The sequence below is a fragment of the Diospyros lotus genome, chromosome 15 (genome assembly GCF_014633365.1).
Source record: "Diospyros lotus cultivar Yz01 chromosome 15, ASM1463336v1, whole genome shotgun sequence".
NCBI classification, from domain to species: Eukaryota; Viridiplantae; Streptophyta; class Magnoliopsida; order Ericales; family Ebenaceae; genus Diospyros; species Diospyros lotus.
In genome coordinates this window covers 20340451-20366277 of record NC_068352.1, presented here as the reverse complement: position 1 = coordinate 20366277, position 25827 = coordinate 20340451, and the positions used below count along the sequence as shown (strand labels likewise).

The 25827-nt window shown below is 36.7% G+C and overlaps 1 protein-coding gene across 1 annotated transcript in view; it reads right to left on the bottom strand.

The window, feature by feature from the left end:
* LOC127791930 (uncharacterized) overlaps positions 1 to 25827 on the bottom strand; it is a 47117-nt gene that overhangs the window by 2033 nt on the left and 19257 nt on the right. The window contains exons 3-15 of the mRNA XM_052322119.1: positions 24876 to 25026; positions 22100 to 22168; positions 21812 to 21984; positions 20745 to 20882; positions 18454 to 18579; positions 17507 to 17605; positions 13995 to 14115; positions 13825 to 13888; positions 10587 to 10641; positions 10380 to 10504; positions 3034 to 3107; positions 2416 to 2465; positions 91 to 177 (exon numbers count right to left, since the gene is read on the bottom strand). Coding sequence (XP_052178079.1) covers positions 91 to 177; positions 2416 to 2465; positions 3034 to 3107; positions 10380 to 10504; positions 10587 to 10641; positions 13825 to 13888; positions 13995 to 14115; positions 17507 to 17605; positions 18454 to 18579; positions 20745 to 20882; positions 21812 to 21984; positions 22100 to 22168; positions 24876 to 25026 — 1332 coding nt within the window. The remainder of the gene's footprint in view (positions 1 to 90; positions 178 to 2415; positions 2466 to 3033; positions 3108 to 10379; positions 10505 to 10586; positions 10642 to 13824; positions 13889 to 13994; positions 14116 to 17506; positions 17606 to 18453; positions 18580 to 20744; positions 20883 to 21811; positions 21985 to 22099; positions 22169 to 24875; positions 25027 to 25827) is intronic.

Below are 25827 nucleotides of genomic sequence, written 5' to 3'. Positions count from 1 at the left end.
TTAGACCCATCCATTGACATGCCTAACTGTAGCTTCAACGTGTAATAGCCAACAACGAGAAGCAAAGAACTGATCATATGCAGTACAAACCTCCAACCCAGGGTTCACAAAGAGAGTTCCACGAGCTTCCAGACTCATTAGTGCATGAGAAGTGATTGTTCCATAGCCCATGGACACCTGCACAATCAATTGCAAGCAATGAAGGTCCTCAACTGAATACGTAATGCATCTAAAATCAAGCTGCCTTTCTATCAAATATAGGAGAAGTATCATAAGTATGTTATACAAAATACTCTTTTAAGACAAGAAGTTTCCATAATACAAAGTAATAAATAGACCCAATAATGAGTGGAATGAATGAAAAAACAATAGACAACTCAGCTAACAACAGAAGCCAGAATGAGGTAATCACTAAAAAAAACAAATGCCAAATCAATCCTATACAGATTTCACACCTATTTTTGAAGTGACTCATCATGTATCAGGCACAGGAGAGGGATAAGTAAATTGGACATGTAAATGTGCAGGTGAATTGTATGATTATAAAGGAAATACTGCTCAACGCTGTTAAGACTTGAATACCATATTGCTTGCTTACCAATGAAAGTAAGAGAGGTTTCTAGGAAGTAGTGGATCAAGAAAAATGGTAGAGCGCTCACTAAATTGGACAGCCACATTGCCAGTAGATTAGCAAGAAAGAGACCAACATACTTCAAATCCCTTAGCAAAGTTAGATAACTTCTTTAATTGGCCCAAATTCTGACTAGAAGTTTTAGCTCCAATTAATATTATTGGCAATTTTTTGGGTACAACCCAAAAAATAAGTTGATAATTTAGCTTGTAATGAATTGACAGGGACTGTATGATCACTAAGAGCAAGTTAGACAATCAAATATGTAGCTAAGATTACTTGGCTTCCTTTTGCAAGTGCACAAAATTATCAAAACGAATAAACCTGAAGTTCACCTGCAATATAAATTGTTTCAGATATCAAGAACATTTGCCAAAAAAATTTGGTAGTTACATAGTTGTCCGCCGAATATACTTACTTTTATCTTTTTATTATTTTGAGCAATAGATGCCTAAAAAATCTCAAACAACCAATTCAGAATATTGTAAGCTAGTTATCCATATGCTGTAAGTAGTGCTCAACATCATACTAAGAAAATCATTTGTGAAAAAATGCTTAATTTAAGTGTCTAATAATAAAAATCTGCACATACAAAAATGAATCACATGTCAGACATCAATATTGGATAGCATACATAACCATGGGCCTGAACAATGCATATATTTCTGTTGTCTACATATAAACTCTTCTAGAATGACATACCAAAAAAAAAATCTTGTAGAATGCACGATTTGATGTCATACAGCTTGCCTCAAACAAGTCTGCAAAAGTTTTTTCTTCCAACCAAGGATGTACGAAGGCATAGAAGTTAGCAACTATATTTGCCTAGGATGCATGTTGGGGAAAATTAAAATGTGTTCTTGAATGAGTTTAATATTTTCAAGTTTAATAATATTTCAGACACTTGGGACCTGGGCATCCTTCACTGGAATGCAAATAAGCCAACACTAAAGCATGAATACACACTCGTTGACCACGTGTGGAAGGCATTTTCCAGAAGAGGCCATGCCTGACATGATTCATGCAGGGGCTTGTGTGGCCCTGCATACCACGTGTGGTTGACGTGCTGCTCAGCCCACTACAGTGTGGTGGGATTTATGCAGTGCCCCTTGTGGCTATTGGAGGGCTCCGCTTGCCACGTGGCGGAGCTTTTCCTAGCTCATGTGGACAAGACAGTTTGCATGGGCTCATGGAATTAGTTGGGTTGAAGAAGAAGAAGAAGCATGAATAGACAACTTGAAATCTAATAATTAACATCAAAAGGATGTTTACTTCTATCTATCAAGTCCTTATTCCTTTAGGCTTCATAATTCAAAACGTTAGAGCCTCAAATGCTCAAACTTAGGTTTATTTGACAGAAAGGGATATCAAGAACAAACTTGAAACTTTTTGTTTACAATTCCTTTTCAATTTAAACAATGTGGAAAATATTTTTGTTATACAGTTCTGTCATGATGAAAATATAGATGTCTTTGAAATATAAACATTTATACTTATTTGTTGTTCAATCCTACTTTCTCTTAAGGTTTTTGTGTCATGTCAAGACAGTATCATACTATCATATATGTCCCACCCATGCATCTTCTATGAGAAAGTGTGTTGACATTGAAATAAGGTATATTTGGAAATTTTTATAGAAAATGATAATGAAAAAACTATATTAATCCTTAAAAAATAATTTGCTCTATGATCATCATATGTAACTGAATGTGAAAATGAAGTAGAACAAAAAAATTAAATCTCATTTACCAACTGGAATCTTAAAGGTTAAGTGAAAGAGATACCAGTACTCCTTTTCTGACATTTCCAAGAGGCCCTCGATATTTTTCATATGCTGTGAAAAAACAGAGAACATAATCATTAGAGATCGCAATGTTTCCAAAAGCGCATTGATTTAAAAAATTGCAGATGAAAACACACACCCCAGGAAGTGGAGGAAGAGGGGGTTGTGAGGTTGAAAATAAGAAAGAAGAATCTGAGCTTAGGGGCATGATCATGACCATGACTATGACTGCTTGTAAAAACCACCCAATAACCAATGATATATGATGACATAATACACTCAGATGCTCAATAGGACAATTCTAAAATAGATGAAAAGTACTTTCAAAATTAGATTAATTACTTGGTACAAATCATTCAAGCTAAATCTTGTAGTCTAAATAATATTTGTTAAACTGGTCAAAATCATTCAAGCTATATTTGTAGACTAAGTATTATTCTTCAATCAGCTGCACATATAGCTCAGACAAGTTGGTAACTGAACTCAAGAAAGCCCTATAATTCAGTATAAACCAAATTATCAAGTTGAACAACCGGAATCTGTAATCAATGAAAGAAAGGGATCTATATAATCATGAAAATAAATAAATGGCCAAGAATTTATTGAAGCATAAGCATACTCAGGAAAGCGCGGTGCATAAACCCAGTGCCACGTGTATCACTGCTGAATACACTCCTGTAACCAACCAGCCCCCTGAGATTACAGAGCAAACAGACAAAATCCACATTACACCAAAAAGAACAGACCAAACAGAATATATTTCAGAGTAGCAACAAACATAAAGAAGGTTAAAAAAGTATATAGGGCACTTGATGATGGGGTCAGTTACATAAATTCTTGCTTTCAAATCATTTCTATCTATAACCGTATCTTCTGTAAAGCTATTGTATTCCATAATGCCGAGCATAATTTTCCCACTATGTTTTTCTTCATCTTTTGCTACCTCTTTTGCTACAAACTTCTTGTATTCAAAATCCACTCTCCTCATCATATAGGGGCATCTATTGGTCTTCTTCTCACAAGACCAAACCATCTTCATCGCATTTAGGGAGGATACTACAGCCTTTTGGATAGAAAATTAAACTGATAAGCTCAATCAAAACATTTGCATTGGCTTGTCATGTGCCTAACATGTTCTTACTAAATAAAGAGAGGCAGGAAGGTAGTAGTAGTCGTGGCACATGGTAGTTAGTGGTTGTATAGAATTTTGGCGAGAACTATTCAAATTGTCCACTTGATTGTCTCCTTGGCTTGTGAGATCAGTATAAATACAAACTGATCTCACTCAAAAAAGATATGAATGAATTGAATCTTGAATTTCCCCTCTAAATTCTTTGTCTCTCCCTCTCTTCTTCTTCTCTCTCTCTCTCTCTGATCAAGTCTCTCCTACACAATTCTCCAAAATTCCTTGCTCCTTGTAGAATTCTTGAGATATACTTGTCAGATCCATTGGACCTGACAATTTGATATCAGAGCGATCCAAGCCAAGCAACACTGTAGGAAAGATCCGGTGATGGTAGACAGCACAAGGATGAAGAATATGGAGGCCCAACTACACCAATTCGGTTCACGGTATTGGACTTGCAGGCGAGGATGGATCAGCTAGAATTGGGATCAAATCGTAATCACAAGGTGATCATCTCCACTGATCGCAAATTAGATGGTGTAGTCAATCAAATCCGAGAAGAAGCAAGAGCGCAGATTCGTGAGCAGCTACAAGGCTTCATGGTCATGTTTGCGCGACAACAACCGGTAAGCCTCTCCCCAGATTTTCCTCCTAGGGAAAGAGCAGATCCGATCCTTCTTGGCCATGGGATGAGTCAGAGGAGACCGGGAAACTTTGAGATTGGGGAGGAGCTGGGGGAAATGGGGGAGAATGTGGTTGGTTGAAGGCAAGGGGTGAATGGAGGCCTTGGCCACTCGGGGATACCAATGCCAAAATTGGATATCCCCATGTTTGATGGAAGTACACCTCGGTGGTGAATTAGAAGATGTGAGAGGGCCTTTGAGTGGTTTGGAGTCCCTGAGCACTAGAAGGTGACCATGGCTGCGGCCTACCTTAACGACATTGGGGATGATTGGTACCAAGGATGGAAATGTCCATGGGCGGAATTTGTAGCAGGATTTTGCGAGAGGTTTGGGGAGAGAGGAATGACGGATGTGGTGGAGGAGTTTAACAAGATCAAACAGAATGGATCGGTGGCAAAGTACTAGAGGAGGTTTGAGGAGCTGAAGGCATTGATGTTCAATCATAACCCCTACCTTATGAAGGCTTATTTCAAATCCAGTTTTATTAGTGGATTAAATGAGGAGTTAAGGCCCAAGGTGAAGGTGTTGCAACCACATTCCCTTAAGCATGGCACTGATAGTGCTCGGTTGCATGAGCTGACAGTGGTAGCGCTCATGAAGAAGCAACTATCTATGAACAGGGGAGGAACACACAATGTGTTAACTCCCATTGGAAAGATTCAAGGAAGGGAGAATTGGAAAGGAGTGCAAGGGATGAGGAGCTTACCACTTCCAGGCCCTAAAACAAAAGGGGATAGGTTAGTAGAGTAGAGGAGGCAGGCTAATCTTTGTTTTAAATGTGGGGATAGGTATTTCCCCAAGCACCAATGTAAGAAGCAATTGCTAGGTATTTCCCCAGGCACCAATGTAAGAAGCAATTGCTTTTACTGGAAGGAGAAGAGGAAAATGTAGAAGAGGAAGACATGTTGGATATGCCTGAAGAAGGAGAAGAAGACTATGGGGAGATTTCTCTGCATGCCTTGAGAGGACTAGCCAACAACAAAATTATCAAGGTGGAAGGGAAGGTAAGAGAAAGTAATTTGATCCTCATTGATAGTGGGAGTACCCACAGTTTTTTGGACGAATGACAGTTTTTTGGATGAAGGTACTGCCAAGCGATTGAAGTGCTCACTAATTAGCACACAACCACTTTCACTAACAGTGGCTAATGGAAGTAAGGTGATGAGCAAGTCAGCTTGCACTAACTTCCGTTGGGAGATGCAGGGTGAAGAGTTCGAGGCAGATCTGAGGTTATTAAAACTAGGGGGATATGATGTGGTCTTGGGGGTAGACAGGATGAAGCAAGTGAGCCCCATCTGCTTCGATTTTAATAAAATGGAGGAAACCTTTGAGAAAGAAGGGAAGGGAAAGACATTGGTGGGCAACAAGGAAGTCAGAGTGTGCAAGATGATCACGGGGAAGCATTTACACAAGATGCTCAGGCAAAAACTAACTTAGGTGACCCAACTTTTCTCTATACATGCAGTGGAAGAAAGGGAGGAGGAGGATCAAAGGAGAGATAGTGAACTCTTGCTGGTGGTTAGCTGCCCCTCTCAAGCAGAGTGGGAGGCAAATCAATTCGACCTACTTCATATGCTTTTGTTTGAATATGAGGATCTCTTTAGGGAGCCAACAACTCTACCTCCTCCTAGAACCCATGACCATTCCATCAATTTGAAACTCAATTCTGAACCCTTTAATGCACGAGCCTATTGACACCCCCCAGCCTAGAAAACACAAATAGAGCAAATGGTTAAAGAAATGTTACCACAGTCCCTAATTCAACCTAGCCACAGTCCTTACGCACCCCCGATATTGCTAGTAAAGAAGAATGATGGATAATGGCATTTCTGTGTAGATTACCGCCAGCTAAACGCCATGACCATCAAAGACAAATACCCAATTCCACTCATTGAAGACCTCCTAGATGAATTAAGGGATGCAACCATTTTTTCTAAGCTTGATCTAAGAGTTGGCTATCACCAGATTCAAATGAGCCCTAAAGACATACCCAAAACTGCTTTTCAAACCCACCAGGGACTTTCCAATCCCTGATGAATCACATTTTTGAACCCCACCTGAGAAACTTCATCCTGGTATTTTTTGACAATATATTGGTGTATGGTACCTTTGACCAACATTTGACACACCTTAAGGCTACCTTTGAGATCCTTAGAGTCAACCGATTGCATATCAAGAGGTCAAAGTGCGCTTTTGCTCAAAGGTAGGTGGAGTACCTTGGGTACATTATCTTGGGCCAAGCAGTCAGCACAGAACCGAAGAAGGTAGCAACCATGCAGTTTTGGCTGAGGCCTAACACTCTTAAAGCCTTGAGGGCGTTTCTAGGCCTAACAAGGTACTACAGGAGGTTCATGAAGAACTATGGGATCATTAGTAGGCCTTTAACTTGATTACTGAAGAAGAAATGTTTCAAGTGGGATGCTCAGGCTGAAGCAGCCTTTGAACAACTCGAGAAGGCTGTGAGTGAGGCCCCGATGTTGGGCCTACCTGACTTAACAAAACCTTCGTGCTGGAAACAGACGCCTGTGAGACTAGAATTGGGGCGGTATTAATGCAGGAGGGAAGGCCCCTAGCATTTCTCAGCCAAGCCTTAGCCCCTAGACATGTGGGGCTAAGCATTTACGAAAAGGAGTTTGTAGCTGTGTTGATGGTAGTGGACAAGTGGAGGCACTAGTTAGAAGAGGCTCAATTCGTAATCAAGACTGACCATCAAAGTTTAAAGATTTTGCTTCAATAGAAGCTACACACTCAATTACAAAAGAACGGTACGGCAAAGCTAATGGGTCTTGACTACACTATACAATACAAGAAGGGAAGGATAATTTAGTGGTCGACACCTTGTCCAGATGTTAGGAGGAGAGAGAAGCAATAGCCATAACTGCCTTGGTACTAGATTGGTATCAAGAGGTGGCCACCAATTATGATTTCAATGAGCAGATCAAAGGGTTACTAGAGTAACTGATCTTGAGTCCCACCAACAAACCAGGATACACGCTTAAGAATAGGGTGATCCAATACAAAGGAAGAATAGTGATTGGGGACAGACAGGACATCAAGCAAAGGATACTCCAAACTCTCCATGAGTCCCCACTGGGAGGACATTCGAGGATTCAAAACACATACCATAAGGTAAAGCAGCTCTTCTTCTGGCCTAAATTGAAGGAAGTTATAGTTAAGTTTGTGATGGCATGCGATACTTGCAAGAGATGTAAGCATGAGAATGTAACTACCCCCGGATTGTTACAACCCTTAGTTGTTCTAGGCCAAGCATGGGAGAGCTTGTCAATGGATTTTGTGGAAGGGCTACCTAAATCGAAAGGGAAAGATTGCATACTAGTGGTGGTGGACAGGTTCACGAAGTTTGCTCACTTCTTGAGCCTTTCTCACCCATACACCACGCAAGAAGTTGCTAGAGTATTCCTTGATCAGGTTGTTAAGATACACAGGACTCCAAAGACCATCATCTCTGACCGTGATAAAGTATTCACTAGTCTATTGTGGTAGGCTCTACTAAAATCCCTTAGGTCTAAGCTAAGCATGTCATCAGCCTATCACCCCCAAACTGATGGACAAACGGAGAGAGTCAATCAATGTTTGGAGAACTACCCGAGGTGCTTATGTTTCCACCACCCCAAGAGTTGGCACAAGTGGCCATCACTAGCCTAGTAGTGGTACAACTCCAGCCACCACGCTTCTATCGGGATGTCATCATTTGAAGCTCTGTTTGGGTATAAGCCCCCCCTACTTCCTGTTATTCAGGAGACTACCAATGTGGCAGCTGTAGAAGATGATCTCCAACAAAGGCAAGAAATCTTGGGACAACAAAAGAGAGATTTAACTATGGCTCAAAATAGAATGAAACAACAAGCTAATAAGGGAAGAAGCGAGAGGGAGTTTGCAGTAGGAGATGAGGTCTATCTAAGACCAAGGCCAACCCATGTCTAGGCATTGACTACAAAACCAGTGTCCAAGTTAAGCGCCAAGTACTATGGCCCATTTCCCATTGAGGTTAAATTGGGTAAGGTGGCAAATCAGCTGCGGCTATTGGAGAATTCCCATATTCATCCGATGTTCCATGTGTCACTATTGAAGGAAGGCGTTGGAGGGCAACAGGTGAGTGCAAGTATGCCTCAAGGTACAAGCGGCAGTGTGCATCAGGCAAAACACGCAGCCCGTAACCCAGGTGCTAGTGAAATGGTCTCATCTTTATAACGACCACAACACATGGGAATATCTCCCTGATTTGCTCACACAGTTCCCTAGGGTAGCTAGTATACTTTGTATTTCCTGAGGACGAGAAATGTTTCATGGGGTGAGTAAACTGTCATGTGCCCAACATGTTCTTACTAAATAAAGAGAGGCAGGAAGGTAGTAGTAGCACATGGTAGTTAACGGTTGTATAGAATTTTGGCATGAACTATTTAAATTGTCCACTTGGTTGGTGAGATCAGTATAAATACAAACTGATCTCACTCGAAGAAGATATAAATGAATTGAATCTTGAATTTTTCTTCTAAATTCTCTCTCTCTTCTTCTTCTTCCCTCTCTCAGATCAAGTCTCTCCTACACCTTGCAGAATTCTTGAGATATACTTGTCAGATCCGTTGGACCTGACATGGCTTCATTGTGCGCTAACAATGAAAAAAGGAGAAACTCGAGCAAACATAGGATAAATGACCTTATAGAGAATATAGCAACAGAGAGATGATTGTAGACCTAGAATTCATGTAGCTAGATTCATCAAACGGGAATAAGGATTGTGATTCTTGTTGTATATACTGCATAGCGCATAAAAAATTCTAGACAAACACAATCTCTTTTGTTTCTCAAATTCCTCTTGTCTAAGACTTGCATATGCGACAGCTAAGCTCCTAATAAATGGACACCATTTTTTATAATCTTTTTTTCAATAATTGCAATTGTAGTACTCATGCTCTTTTTTCTAGTTTAGGTAGAACATTGGTAGTTTTTCTCAATTGCCTGCAATTCCAAGTAATAAAACAATATATTGCATAGACACATGATTGGCACGTGACACTCAGATGCAAGGAGTGCATGGCTCTTCCGCTACATCCAGTGGTCTCGGGATTAGACATCCATAGCACGTGACACTCAAATGCAGGGAGTGCATGGCTCTTCCGCTACATCCAGTGGTCTTGGGATTAGGCATGCATAGCAATATATTGTTTTATTGATTGGAAGTGCAAGCAATTGAGAAAAACTACCAATGTTCTATCTAAACTAGAAAAAAAAAAAAAAAAGAAGAAGCATGAGTACTACAATTGCAATTATTGGAGAAAAGACTATCAAAAATAGTGTCCATTTATTAGGAGCTTAGCTATCGAATATGCAAGTCTTAGACGAGGAATTTGAGAAGCAAAAGAGATTGTGTTTGTCAAGAATTTTTATGTGCTATGCAGTATATACAACCAACTCCATAACATAATTTTTAACATAACATAGTTTTCATCATAACATATTTTTTAATTCAACCAACTCCAATGAACCAGTATCTGAAACAGTTCAGAAAATGCTAAACAAATATACATTTTTTTAAAGAAGATTGATGAAGGAAAAGGTCATGAGAAAGGGCTGCCAAACTAGAAAAAGATATGTGAAGCAGTATGTTATTTGTTATATAAGATACACCATCAATTTAATCTAACAGTGGAATTTCAAATTTTATAGAAAGAATATAGGAAGCCCGTGGCAACAAAAATATTGAAATTAAAAAAAGAAAACACTAAGTAGAAGATGGCTTAATTACTAAAAGAAATTCTTTCAGAAAGCCAATTTCCATTTGTTATATCCTCTCTTCTCAAAGTATATAGATATTTCTTTCAAATCATTCCAAAGCCTAAAATGAAAACCTATAAGAGGCATCGCAATTCCCAGTAACAGTGCTTATGATATCAGACAAAAATTACCCATGTCAAATAAGTCCTAGTGAACTAAGGAAGGACAAATAAGATAACACAAAAAATGAAGTAAAAATTGTCTAAGAAAAGCAAATCTCAAATAACAAGGAACCAAACAGCTAGGAAGAATAAGCAATTAGCAGGAAAATAAATATCAAGAGTGAATAAAAAATCAGGAGTAAGAATGATGAAAGCAACTGTATAATGATGAAAGCAAGTGTATGAAGCAACTGTAAACCTGGATGGACAAGTCAAAGACATTCTAGTTCTGCCAACATTTCCTGGTACAGGACCCATGTCAGTCACTTCAGCCCGCCTGTGAGATAAGGCTTCCATGATTAATCCCACATGCTCTTCATTTACCTGGTGGAACAACATCCTGACTGAAGATTCTGAACCCATAGCCAAGAGAACTAGCATGTATTATAAACAAAGAAGTTCTTACCTCAATAGTCACTTCTTCAATTGGCTCCAGCTTTTCACCCTTCTCAGTTTTATACCTGTTCCAGTACAAGGAAATTTTCTCATGCAGTGAAAGGGCACAAAATTCCCACATAAGTAATAATAATTTAGATTAAAATATCCTAATAGTTCAAAAAATTAAATGTAGAGTTCCCACAATAAAGTCCAGTAAGTAAGAAAGAAAGTACCTATAAAATACGGTAATATACAATTGACGCACCTTACAACTTGTTTAACATGGCATAGAATCACTTCACATTAGAAAAAAAGAGAGAAGCAGGCAAAGGGCAGATGAATGAAAAAAATTAACATTACTGAAAGGTATAACTGCGAGCGTCTGCATCATAACTTCAAAAATAGAATCGCTAGCCAGAAAACTCAAACAGCATATAAAATATTGCTGGGAAAAAAAAAAAACTATTAAAGAGGAAAAAACATGCATTTGACATTATACATCCTATAATTGTTAAGGACTTGTTTAGGTAAATACCAAGGTTTTCAAGAATGAAGGTCGAAAGTGCACAAGGACACAGCGAGGAACAAGTGTCTTTAAGGAAATTAGAACTGTCAAAAATAGTAGGAATTATTTCACAGGAATCAGAGTGTCTCTCTTAAGCTGTAGGCCATACTCAACAAGGTCTTAGCAATGAGTAGGGATGAGTAACTAATAAGGTAGTATGAGGACAAATTTCCAGCACAGTTGGAAAATCCCTCAACAAGGTAAATCAGCCAAGGAATTCATAATCCCACCATTGCGATTATAGAATGAAAGTTAGGGTACCAACGATCTGTCACTAAAAGGTTGAGGTGCGGTCAGTTCACCAGCTTCCAAGAAGATAAGAGAACAACTTCAAAGAAGAGGGTCGATTCTCTTATGGGTTATGTGTTAGGGTTAGGCAGATCACAGATGTTGGAGTCTTGCACCCTTTTCCATGTGCACGGTTAGCATGCAAAGACTTGTGTGCCTAAATAAGAGAATTATGATGGCTGGGTCAGTTTCTCAGTGTCTTTCATTAGCCCAACTTCAGTGAATGGGGGAGAAAGAAAGGGATGGCCTCAAACCACCCCGTATGAATTTTTCTCAGTTGAGGCTGGATTTCTGTCCCATTAAAGTAGACAATAAGTAAATAAGTCCTCTCACTTCCCTGGAGGGGGTAAGCAGCAGGAAAACAAGAAGTCATCAGCACAGGCCAGTGACAAGAGAGACTGCATGGTTTCTAAGGGCAGAGGGGTTTTCATGATTCACTGAAATAAGGGTTCATGAAACATGCAGTCCAGAAAAGACCCCTGTTACAATTGGGAGCACTGTCGGTCCAAGAAACCACCCAATAAACCAACAAATATAATCACTCTTTAGCACTCTCTCACTGATTCAACAAAACAACAAAAACAGAAAATTAAAGATTTGACAAATGATAAAGATAGAGCAATCAAACCACACGACTACACTGAGATTTATCCTGGTTTGAACTGGTTTAAACCAGTTCTACATCCAGCCTTCCGAGAGAGAGCATTCCACTATAATCTTGATGAAAACAGTACAGATGAATCACCCGCACACCTCACAATATCACTGAAACAATCAAGAACCCTCACTACAAGATTACAAAGATATCTCTCTATCTTTTCTTTAGCAATACAGCTCTCTATAATCAATGAGAATGATCTCAATTATCAGGGCTTCAACAGACTACCCCATGCCTCCTATTTATAGACGTAAGAAGTGTGAGTTACAATGAGGAATACCGGAATACCCTATCTACCCCTCACTTAAAATTACATGCAATTAGCCTTTTATTTCCTACTTTTCCACTGCCTAATATGTCCGAGTTCTTCTAGAATATCCAGCCCCACTCAATGCAAAACTTGAATAACAACCCCCACTGGAGTTAGCTGGTCATAGTTTGTGTTGATGATTTGGCAAGGGATGGCCGTATTTGTAATTGAAGTGGCTTCCTAGGCAGCCAATAGGCATCAACTCAAACCTGATGCCAAAAAAGGATGCGAGTTTGGACATGCACAGGCATGGTTTAGGTGACAATCTCTGTTGATGCTCGGTCTATGATGCGTGTTAAACAAAATCCAGATTTTGAATCCAGGGAGAGGAAGATAGCCACTAGAGCTTATCTTATAGTATCCATGCCACTGATGGGAGTATTCACATTGGGCATATTTCCTAAAATCAGGACTAGAGCTTGCAAGTTCCAATGATTAATTTTAGGAAATGACTCATTTAGTCTGCTTCTCAGTTCAGCCATCCCAACGGCCCATTTCACCAGCACTCAAGTTGGGCCCAGAAGGAATAGATTGAACTTCATAGTTCAATGAACTGGAATTGCATTATGAGAGCCAAGAAATGGGTCTAAAACCAAAAGTGAGAAATGCCCAATGTGAATACGCCCCTAAAAGTGCAAGCCTTTTTCATAAGCAGCCTACTGTGTTGCAAACGGGGCGTCCTTGGGGTTGCAGATCCCCAAGAACCAGCTTGAGCTCCTTGTCTATAAGGACCGTGTCAGGTCATGGCTAATATAGAAAGGAGGAGCTAGTAAATGAAGAGTGAAGCATTGAAGTCCCAGTCAAGACAATGAGGTATTCCATGTTGATCAAAATGGTCTGCCATGAACTACAATGAATTTAAAAGCCAATGCTCCCAGAGTCAAAACAAAAAAAAAATGCATATGCAATTACTGAAATAACTCCAATACTATAAAATATCATCTATGAAATTTGACCAAGGAGCATATCTAGGTATTTCCCATTTCACTCATAACTATCAAATCTCAAGTGGCATACCCAATTAATTTCCTTATAATGTTAACAAAAAGAATAGAGTGAACAAACTAGAATTACCATTGATATTGCTTCAGGTCACAGTAGAGTGCATACTAACATGTGATAAATGCTATTATCATCATCAATTACACCTTATCCTAACCATGTTAGGGTCGGTGGTACAGCATTCATAATGTCAATTGACTTCTAAAACTCATATTGACAACACAAATCCATGCAAAAGAACAATGTGGAAAAATTTCACTCCAGGGCCCTTCTTGATGCAACCCTCTATAAGTTTACAACACCATCTTCATATAAAAAAGTTTCATGTGAAGGGAGGGAATGAACTAAGTGGTTAATGCTATATAAGATTTTAAAAAAAAAAAAAAATGAATGAAAAATGAGACCAAAACTGGGGCTATAAACCTGTGCAAAATGTAACGTACATGACTTTAGGGGGTGAAACAGATAGCTCAAATCCTTCACGCCTCATATTCTCTATCAAGATTCCTGATCAAGCTCACCAAGGAAAAGCACACTTAGCATATCTCCTGAGTTTGATGCAGAGTGAAATTGCAAGACACTGAGAAAAAATAACAAAAAATAAGAAACTAACCCAATTGAAGCTCTCCACGACCCTGAACTTCATATGAATCTGACAAAGCTGGAATCACATTTATGGCAAGATTTGTTTCTGCTTCAGCCATTAATCGATCACCAATTTTTCCACCAGTCAACTATCAAATTAGAAACCAGGTTATATCATCGATATAGCCAATATTGTTGAAAACAGTGAAGAAAAAGCAGAAGAATGACCACATTCAAATGGAAAAAGCTAGGCCCATTTCACAAAGCTTACAGTTTTCTGTTTCAGTTTTCAATTATAGTTTTCATTTGTTTTAATTTACATTTTCAGTTAAAGAAATTAAAAAGTGTTTTAACAAAAAATGTTTATTTGGTGACTATAAATAAGTTACAATTAAATAGATTTGCAGATCAGATGGAGGGATAAAAAGAAATTCAATTATTAGACGGGGACAGAGGAGCAACTATTTCTTTTCTATTTTAATAAATACAGAGGAGGAATCATCTGTTACCTCCTAATGCATTGGAAACGCGATACTTGCTGCTAACTTGAAAGTTATTGATCAGTCAAGTGAATCTAATGCCAGAATCCAATATCCAAACGACAAACCAGAACTGCTGGTGCAATATGCATATGTCAAAAAGTAGACATGATCCGGGACACAAATTATGCTTAGGTAATGTTGGACACAAATCATGTAAATTGGAAAAAATAGGAAAAAAAATAAAATAGTGCATCTCTCAATACCCGTCAAGGATAGAACATCTTCCTTATAGGATGATGTTCAAATATTAATTTACAATTTTAGCCAAATAAAGTCATGGTATACATCTTGATAAAGGGTATGTCATACTGATGGTCTTCTTTTTTATACAATTACTGAGTAAAAGATTACTTTTGGCTAACAAGATGTGATACTTCAATCAAAAAGGATGTCTGACAAGTAGGTGAATCAAGTTAATGAGTCAAGTCACACTATAAAACTTGGGAAGATGGTAATTGTGAAAAATTATAGACTTGGAACAAACCTATGACAGTCCCCAGATGCTCTTCTTGATGCAACCCTCTCATGAAAGAAAGATAGATAAAAGTTCCAAAACCATTTTCACATAGAATTTCATAAGATGGCGGTGAATAAAGATAATTGATATGGTCGTGTTCCATCACATTTTGCACAATCATAAAATTCCTTTAAAGCTTAATAAAAAGTTTTATCTAACAACTATGAGACCATTTTTGTTTTATAACTCAAAATGTTGGACAATTAAAAATAAAAGCCGAACTAAAATAAGGATGCTTCAATAGATCTACAACAATAATTTAGTTGGAGTGATGCCTATGAAAAATAGGGTAAATTATCAACAAAAAAAACTTTCACCTTGTTTTCAATTTTAGACTCGACTTCTAATTTTATAAATTCAGGTATCCAACTTTTGATTTAGTTTTGATTCTAGACTACCATCTACTACCATTACATTTTACTATTTATTGCCAACGTAACAATCCATGTCAGAAAACTTGGTTGACGAGGTGGCAAGAACTTACCAACTAAGCACATGCTGAGGTGGCAAGAACTTACCACCTAAGCACATGATGAGGTGGCATACACATTTTTAATTGACAGGTAAAGTTCTTACCACCGATCTAGCTTCTATGTAGGCTCTTAGCCCCTCAGGATGTAAGTTCTTGCCATTTCATCATCCAAGTTATCTAACATAGTTTGTCTTGTCAATAATTAACGATAAAATGTAACAATAGTAAACAGCAATCTAGATTTGAAATTAAATAAAAAGTTGGATAACCCATTGATAAAATTAAAAGTAGTCTCAAATTAAAAACAAGGTGAAAGTTGGGTGTTTTTATGGTAATTTACCCTTAAAAGTAGGATGTTAGAACCAATTACATTGATGCGGATACATGATAAGAAGACGAATAGATGCACCTATGAGAGAAGTGGACGAAATTGAAGATATACGTAGCAAAAGACATTCAAAAAGACAAAGAAACTTGGTGGGAAATCCTTAAATATAATATAGAAGATAATAGTCTTACAAATAATAAACCATGGATAAAGAATGTCGAAGGTCTAGGATTCATGTAGTTGACCCCACCAAGTGGGATTGAGGTTGTGCTATTCTACACACTCTCTTCTGGTTTGGTCATCAATATCGAATACTTCAAGCCTCAATTAATGCCTCAAAATTAATTTATCCATGGTCAAAAGAAGAAAAGCTAAAATGTAGAGCCGGTAAATTCAAGACATATAAAAAAGGTTTCTTGTTCCATGTTTGACCACATCATAGAGCATCAACTGTGGGAAGCCACACTGGATCCCCTGTAAGCACAACCTACCCTTGACTAGGGGGCATATGTTTGGGAGGGATAACCCCACATGGGGTGCAAGCCAAGGGAAAGTTGTGGCTTATAAGCATCTAGGAAAAGTGGCAATATTTCATGTGAGATGCATCAAACGTTGACTGCAACATATCATGTCTACTTCGCAATGTAGAATTGAACATTCAAAATTGGTCAAGATTCTCGGTTTCCTTTCCCTATCAAACACAAGATCAGACATGTATCTGTATTTCTGATCCTTTGAAACAGATAACTGTAACTGCAATCTTCTAGATCCACTGGTTAATGGTTTCCAAACTATGATATGTAAACTTAGATAAGCATATAGAATATGAGCGTGTAGGCACATTGTGGACAGTTTATAATATGATAAAAGTACTATATAATACTGTGAAGTGAGATAATTTTACATTTAAATATAACTGAAATTAACGAGAACATAGGAGAAAATTGACATTTCAATCTCTTATCCACGTTAATGTTTTGAAATTTTTGGTACCAAATGTAAGGTTTGACTTTTTCTTCAAATATTTCGAAAAATTAGAAGATTTGTGTCCTATTTCCACACAAGCATTGGACGCCTTAATCTACCTTCTTATTGTTGCAATATCCAGTGAACACAAGTGAGGGAATAGAAAAGTTGATACAACACTGTTTTCAAAGGCTCAAAGCTCAGGAGAAATAAGCTGAAATTCACTTATACAGGATGGTAAGTGCAATGATGCCATCACTATCTAGAAAATGGGATTAAAGAGCATTGCAGGACCAACATGGTATGCCAAACATTTCTTGAGCCCTAAACCCAAAATCTAACCAGAAAAGCATTACTTTTAAGCAGTAACATTATCAGACATGTTATAAGCCAAAAAGCGTGGGCACACAAGACATAGAATAATTTCTTCACTGTTGTAGAAAAATGGTGGATTTACTTGGTTAAATTAAATAAAAGCCTTAAATAGGAAGAATACTGTGCACCATGCCCACATCCACTCATAAAGCACATAGATTCACCCCCCCCCCCCACCCCCCCCACCCCCACCCCCAAAAAATAAATAAATAAACCATTAGTTATTCGTTGGTTTTGCATCAAATGCACAACTAAGAAAATGCAAGATCAAAAACATTGAAGAAAAATCAAAGGGAACATTCAAGGCAAAGAAGAATAAAAAGATAAGAATCTCACTCACATGGGAACCATCACGACCAGCTAAAGGAGAATCATTGACACCAAAAGTCATTGAAATGGTAGGAGGATCCAGTTCAATAGTGGGCAGTGCAGTCATTACCTGGAAGATATAGTCAGCTAAAGATTAAAAAAAGAGAAACTCACGACCTTAATTATAAAATGCTTGGGTGGTGGACAAAATATTGTGGCAACATCAAAAAGAACACATCATAATGTAGTTCGGGAGTGCAACAAGAAAAACTAGCCAGTGAGTAACACATCATAATGCAGATTCAACACCCAAGACTGTTTGTGTGCAGTGCAACTCAAAATACCTGCAAAAACACATGATGAATGATGAATCCTGCCTTTTGGATAATAATACGATAACATAACCACAGCAGTTCCAAAGTACAATGAACTTCTACAAGTCATAAAAGCAAGACCTTTCAAAAAGTCATTAAAAGGAGTGGTGGCTCGATAGCAATGTAACTAGTAACAATAGACACAACATGACACTCAACTAGGTATCAAAACCCAAGTAAATTTAGATCCCAACTCTATGTATTGATTGCAGTATTCATTGCAAATTAGAAGTTTAAGAATACGTGCATGACTACAATAAATATAAGGGTCAAGATGTGAACAAAGCACATTAGGCAGAAGCCACAAGCTGTGAACTCAAGCAGATTACAGCAGAACGCTACCTCAAGATTGAGGAACCCAAAAGTGAAATGAACTTCAACCTCAGATCACATAATTGCACTTGTTTTTCCTTCTAAAGTAAGGAGGTCATCTATTATGTCTACAGAGATTGGATGTAAATATCATTATCTTGCTTAAAAAATAGTCTTACGATGTTGAAAATCTCAGTTCTATCATTCAGAAAAGCAGCATTGCAAGGAAGATGATGGTGATGACAGTTGATGCCTTATAATGGACATGCTATAAAAAAGAAAAATCAATCACCTCTGCATTAGCAACAGTGTGTCCTATCGACGGACTAGCCAAGCCAGCCATTGATATGATGTCTCCAGCTCCAGCACTATCAATTAGGACAATGTTTGTACCCTTCTTTTTCATCAATTTTGTAACCTACATGACAAGATTATTTGATTAACCCAAAAAGTGTTGTACTAACAGTAAAAATCCAATCTTGACTCATTCATACAGTACCAAATTAAAAACTAAAACTTAAATTTTTAGAGTTTTACATGAATTTGATCCATATCTAGATAGAGACAATTCTGGTTTTGTCATTCACAAAAGTGCATAATTAAATGTACAAAACAGTTTACACACTGGCTCTTGGCTCAATAGTTAAATTTTCTTGTGAAATTCAAATCCTATTATTTTTGCAAACACAATGTATGTTGTAAAATGCTAGGCCCGGTTAATGTGCCAAACCTTGTCAGATCAAAAACTTCAGCAAACTAAGAATCATTCAGAATAATGTTACCCTTGGTCCGTTAAACAATGGATTTCAGAACAACAGGTTTTGGGTTCCTAGATGCTTGCTAACAAAAGAGCCCGAAGTCTGCAGAAACTGACTGTAACAAAAAGATTGTCAAGCCCACCCATAGAATGGTAGACACAAATTGGATAAAGCTCATAGTCAGTGGGCCAATTCAGAGTCCTAATTACCAACCATATCAAAGAGAGAGATAATCAAGCCAAACCAGCTCACTTGGGATGGAAAATGTCCAATAAGACCCAACAAAGTGTTTTGCAATCAGAAGCCAAGTAATGAACTTCAGCAAATATTAAAGATAATATGGATCAGTTCATTATGCTATCACCAATTTTCTACATCATATCCTTCCATCAAAAATTTGGAAAATGCATTAAATTGTTAAAAATAGAAAACTATTTTCTTATCTTGAAAGCTTAAAAAATATTGAAAATAATACAAAACAAGTGTTCGTTGGTTATATAACGCAATATCTCGTTATTAATAATGCTATCGTAATATTAAAATTATTCAAATATTAATAATTATATTGTTATACTAATATTATATTAAATTATGAAACAATAAAATTATGATTAACTAGACTGATAATATTATAAGATTAATACTGCTAATATTAAAATATTAAAAACAATCATTGATGAAATTGATTATAAATTTTAGTTATATTCTACAACTTTGGAAATTTTATAATACTAATATAATATTATTTTTATTTATATTTCTACTATTTATTATAATTCAATTTTATTATTTACTAATAGTTTTATTATTTATAGCAGTAACATTGCTAATATTAATTTTTTTTAATATTGTTAATATTAATAACACTAATATTATTTATGACAGTAATATAATATTGTTAGTATTTTTTGTAAATTATTTTCCCAGAAAATAGATTTTATTTTCCACAACCAAACAGACCCTATATTTTATTCTAGGAGGCACAGTTCTCAGTGGGGATCCTTTGGTACAAGATGTAGATGGCCTTGCCTTTAACAAGCTTATCAAAAATTGGCATTCCCAGATAGTAGGTTACCTCCCTCTCATACATGTAGTGACATTTGAAAACAACAAATCTCTCTTTGCAAAAACCAATCTAGAACTCTGTTACAAGAAAATGCCTAATACCCCAGTGAAAAGTTCTTAAATGTGCTATACTTAAGTGCAAAATGAAGAGTCCAGCAACCGAAATGATCCAATTCCCTCCTTCCCCCTTAAAAGGAGTTCTTTAAGAAGATCGAATATAATGAACTAAAATCCAGGAAGACTAGAGTTTTTCCATTTTGGTAAACAAATAATAAACTATTTGGCAAAGCTTCAGGAAATTGATCACAATTTTTATTTTACTATATTTCTAAAATTGTAAAAAAAAAATAATAAAAACCTATAACCTATAAGAAAGACCTCCAATTCTAAACAGCATAATAATCTAAAGACTTCCCCTATTACTCAAAATTTGAGAATGTACACTATACCAGATTCTCATTCCCACTCCAGATACAAAATATTACCATGCTAGGTAACATGCTTCAAAACAATTAAAAAACAAAAAAGGATGGACACTGAGGGTGTGGATATGTGTGTACATTTACTACAAGCACATGCCTGTGTCCTGACAAATGACTTAAAAGCTAATGCCTCTTCTTTGGGGTTGATAAGAAAGTGATTAAAACTAAAAATTGGTCAATAAAAGATGTCTATACTGGATATTTGTGTTGTTATTGGTAAAGTGTATAAAATCAGCAGAAAACATTCAATTTGAATCATGCAATAAGGAACCACCAACCTTTCCTTCTTCAATTTTCTGAATCCCTGAATCTGTCATTTTAAGTCCATGTACTCGGTCACCAACATGAATAACTCCAGAAGAAATGCGGCCAGTCAAGATTCGTCCAAGATAAAAGTCTTTTTCCATCATAGAAACCTGAAATAAATTGTCAAGCATCTTTTTCAATGTTCACAGGTAAAATATAAAAGCAATGAGCAGGGGAAGGGGATGAAGTAAGATCCGGAGCAATGCTCCCCAACATCTGTAATGCAGACCTGCCACATATCTACCACATCACTTCAACTCATTAGAACAGGTCCCAAATCTTAATGATACAATTACAGAGGACACACTCAGATGCTTTGCAGTCACCCTGCATGCATGGTCATCCTCAATCCTTGTGATAAGAGCACACAGTTATCCTTTTTATTTCCCCTTTTGATAGGGAAACCTATTGTGAGTAAAACTGGAGTCCTCTACCAGAGGTGAAAAAATGATATACAGAATTGCAAGAAAACGAAGAGAGGAGAAGAGAAATTTGAGGGAAAATAACCAATCAAATTTAATAAGCTAGGGTTACAAATATTTATACCAAACACTGTAACTGCTTTGTAAAAGCTACTTATGCTAGGTACAAGATACAACTACTCTATATAGCACACCTAATACAAGCTAATATGAATTCCCAACAAGGGGAATGCAGTCCAAGCTGATGGCATCCCCATTAAGGGATAATAAGAAGAGAGAGTTTCCATTGCAACAGCAATCTTATGAAACAAAGTAATTCAGTATCTTATTCAGAGGACTCTACTAAGTCAGGAACTCATTGAGTTTCAACTACATTTCACCAGTATAAACTGGAGGTACCATGGTCATCTCAATAATGTAAGAAATGCATGCATGTAAAATTCTTCAGCAGGCTCTTTCATAAAGAAAAGAAATAAGAAAAAGCCTTCATGAGAGCATATGGGATTGTGTACATGCAATTCCATGCCTCTATGAGAATAAGCACATGAAAGGGTATATGATTGTACTGTAGCATGAAATTGTGGTCTGATGTTAAGTTAATCCAAGGTTGTACCAACCATCATCTGGAAGGGAGTATCAAGACTTGCAGCTGGTGGTGGAACATGTCTTATAATTGCATCAAGCAACTCGGACATATTCTTTGCATCATCAGGAGGACTTTTGGTGAAGATGGATGAAGCCCATCCTTCTTTAGCAGAAGCATAGAGAACAGGAAAGTCTAACTGCTCCTCTGAAACAAATTCACAAGAAAATAATGAATAGACAAAGGCTTACTCGTAGTTAAAGTCTTAACAAAAAGAAACCAATAATTTCTGAAAAAAAACAAAAAAAAAAAACTCCTGAACCTGTAGCACCAAGATTTGCAAAAAGATCAAACACCAGACTCTCAACTTCATCGCACCTTTCCTCAGAAACTGCATGAATAGAATTTAAAAAAGAGTTATTTTGAGTACATAAAAATAGGACATTTGTATACTCAAGTATGTGATTAATGTTTCCAATACTAACAATTAGCATCAATGTCTGAACTGAGGATATAATTTATTCAGGTGCTTGCCTAACAAGTTAAACAATCCTTCTAAATCAGAAATTCATCTAAGACAACTCAGTAAGGTTTTCATCATCTACGATCCCTAACAGTTGGACTGACCTATAACTAACACAGATGCACATCCAAACAAATGTCATTGAAACTTTGATCAGATTGTATGTGGAAATGAAACAAGAATGTAAACATGTTCAAAGATTTTGTATGATGGAGGCAATCTATTTTTTACTTCAAATTAATACTGCAAAACAAATATCTTGGAGCATAATACCCATTTTTTAAATATGCTTCCTCCAAAACTCCATTCTCCCATATTTCATTTGTCATTTCTTTTTCCCTAAGCAGCACATATATGAAGAGATATACAGGCATGACAAGACATAAAACTAGCCGACATGGGAATTCAAGGAACATTAAAGACAGGGCATGGCAAGGACACGTAAAAGTGAGTATTATGCTCCAAGATAAAAGTTATGATTATTTATACCTAAAAGTTATGATTATTTTTCTCATGCGTACATAAATAGTGCATCTATAAATAATAATATCAAAGTACTAACAGGTAAAGCTGCAATCTCAACAGAGCATGCAGAGCTAGTTTCGGCAATGCATCATAGTTGCCAAAGGCTCGAGGCACACCAAGGTGCAAGTGTGCTTGGAGCCTAGGCACAACGTGCAGGCGTGAGCCTTTTGAATGTGAGGTGCACATATATTAAAAATATGTATAAAAATACTTATACATCATTCTTTTGAATATATACCGATGACAAGGTAGATGCGAACTTCAAAATCATAAAAAATAAATAACCAACACCATATTACTATAATTACAACTAATAGTATTTCAATCACTATAATAAGTTAATAACAACAAATATTATTTCAAAAAAGTACTAGAAGTTTAAAATACCAGCATAAAGCATTGTTTCAAATTCAAGCTTCAGCACAAGAGACAAGTTCATAAAATGACAAGCAACTAAAATAGCATACCATGTGCAAACATAACAAATAGCAAGTAATATTTAAAACATCCTAACATAATAAAACATCTACATGAAGCATTGTTTTAAATCTTTAGAAGTTAAAATAACATTCATTTCTCAATCTTCATCAAAATTTAAAATTAGAGAGAGAGAGAGAGAGAGACATCTATGGATTGTCCTTTCATTTGAAAGTACTAGAAGTGTAATAAGCCGCTCTTTTTTTTAATAGAACTCTAATCATTAACAAGTAGAAAAGATAGAATTAAAAATAAAATTTTCCGTAATAAGATCAGAGTATTGCTCTATTGAAGAGAAGACGCCCAAGAAGCATTTAAAATGATTTGGACTCTTAAGCAAAAGACTAATATATATACTTGTGAGCAGAATGGATGAAATAGAAAATTTTCTAACAACAAACATTAGAGGTGAGCATTATTTGGTCAAAACCAAATTTCAAAACTGAATCGAACCAATTATTTTGGTTAATTGGTTCAGCTTTTTACTAAATTCAACTTGGTTTGATTTTGCTATAAAAAAAATCAGTTTTAGATTTTTCGTTCAGTTTTAACACTACTATTTTAGTTTTAGGTAATTCACAAAAAAAATGTGATTTTGAGTTGGTTTTTGCATGTCAATAGTTTGGTTGCCCTAAGTTAAGGAATGCACAACTTCTTTGATTTTTCTCTTAAAGTCAAGTTATTGAACATAATTTATTGGAAAAGTTTATAATTTCAACTCAAGGTGAGCCTTGGCGCAATAGTAAGGTTGCTCCATTGTGATTCGAAGGACATAGATTCAAGTTAGGAAACAACCTTTTTGCTAAGCAAGGGTAAGGCTACATACAGTTGACCTTCCCCAAAGCCTATAATATGGAAGCCTTGTGCCTTGGGTTACCCTTTTTATTAGTTCATAATTTTGGTTATTTCAGCTAAAACTGTTAGATCAGTTTTTTCAAATTTTGGTTCAGTTTGGTTATATTACAGCTAAATTTGACCAATTTAGAACCAAAAAAACAAACACTCACCCCTAATAGAGATAGAGGAAAAACAAAGAAAACTGGGTAAAAGAACTCTTGGGCAATAGATAGGATATAATGGTCTTACAAAAGGTACAATCATGGCAAAGATGATTAACAAGCTTAAATCCAGGTCATCAACCATGCTTTACAAATATATATATATATATATGCAAATAGAGAGATATCGAGTTGAATCCTGGCAAAGTTTTCCTTTTTTTTTTAATGTTTTGGTTTCTATGTTCTCCATGGAGGCTTGGCATGAGTCACATGACTAGTCTTCACTGTTGCCTTGCTTTGCAAAGGGGCAGGACCACATTTCAATCTTCTTAGATTGAACTTTCTTTACTTCTCAGAAGATTTATATGAATGATAAGAGACAAAAGGGTAAGAACCAATGGGAAATAAATGAAACCAAAGCAACAGGTGGAAAGAAATAACAAAATGGATAATGGTTTGCCTTCATAGATACAAGCGTGGTCCACCATCACTTTGGCCATTGAAATAAGACACAAAATGTAATGAATTTTCAATATATATTATATAGGGGGGAAAACATCCATTATAAGTTATACCTGCTGGTCTGTCTACTTTGTTCAGGAGGAGTATGGGACGTAACCCATTTTTCAAGGCTTTGGCAAGAACAAACTTTGTTTGTGCAAGTGGTCCTTCACCAGCATCTACAACCAGAATTGCTCCCTCAACCATGCCAACTACACGCTCAACCTATGAACCCAACCATGAAAAGGTGAGATATAAATAGATAGTATAAATATTGATAACAGCAATTGGCCAATGTAGCTGTCCAATACTTCAAATCATGTGTGCTAAACCATTCTGAATATACCCATAATGTGCTAGATTATGATTTGTGTTTGGCTGCAAAAATAGTCTGGCAGGGTAATTTCTTATAGAATCACCTTATCAAACTTGGGTTTATATCAAAATGTGTTTTATACTTGATACCTATATAATTAGCAATTGACTCGCTTCAAATTCCACTTTCTTCAAGTCAGTCAACGCATAATGATGATAAAAGGTGTAGAAACTAAACAGAATGCAATCAAATATCTATAAATCTAGGAGCATGAAGGTTCAGACTTGAAACCCCTAATCTATGGACAAATTCAAAGAATGAAAGGGGAAAAGCTCTAAGGAAAAATAATGCACTCCACAGTTAGAAACATGACTGCTGCTAATGCCATGGACCTCAGCAATATCTTGCTAGAAACATGCTTGATGTGAATGGTTGGAACTTAAGCACTAACATGCTAACTAGGATGCCCATATTATATCACTTCTGGCCCACTAACACTACATTTTTTCTCAAAGTCACATTTGTTTCATTAATAACTGTGGACAGATTGGATGTTCCTATTCCAAGATGTCCCACCCTAGTTCCATTGCACTCAAATATACATATTGTTGCAGATTTAGAGGCAGACAACAAGCTAGGCATGGGAAGGCACCTTGTGCCCAATGCCAAATTCTCAACGCATGAAGGTGTCAACTGTCAATAACCTTGTG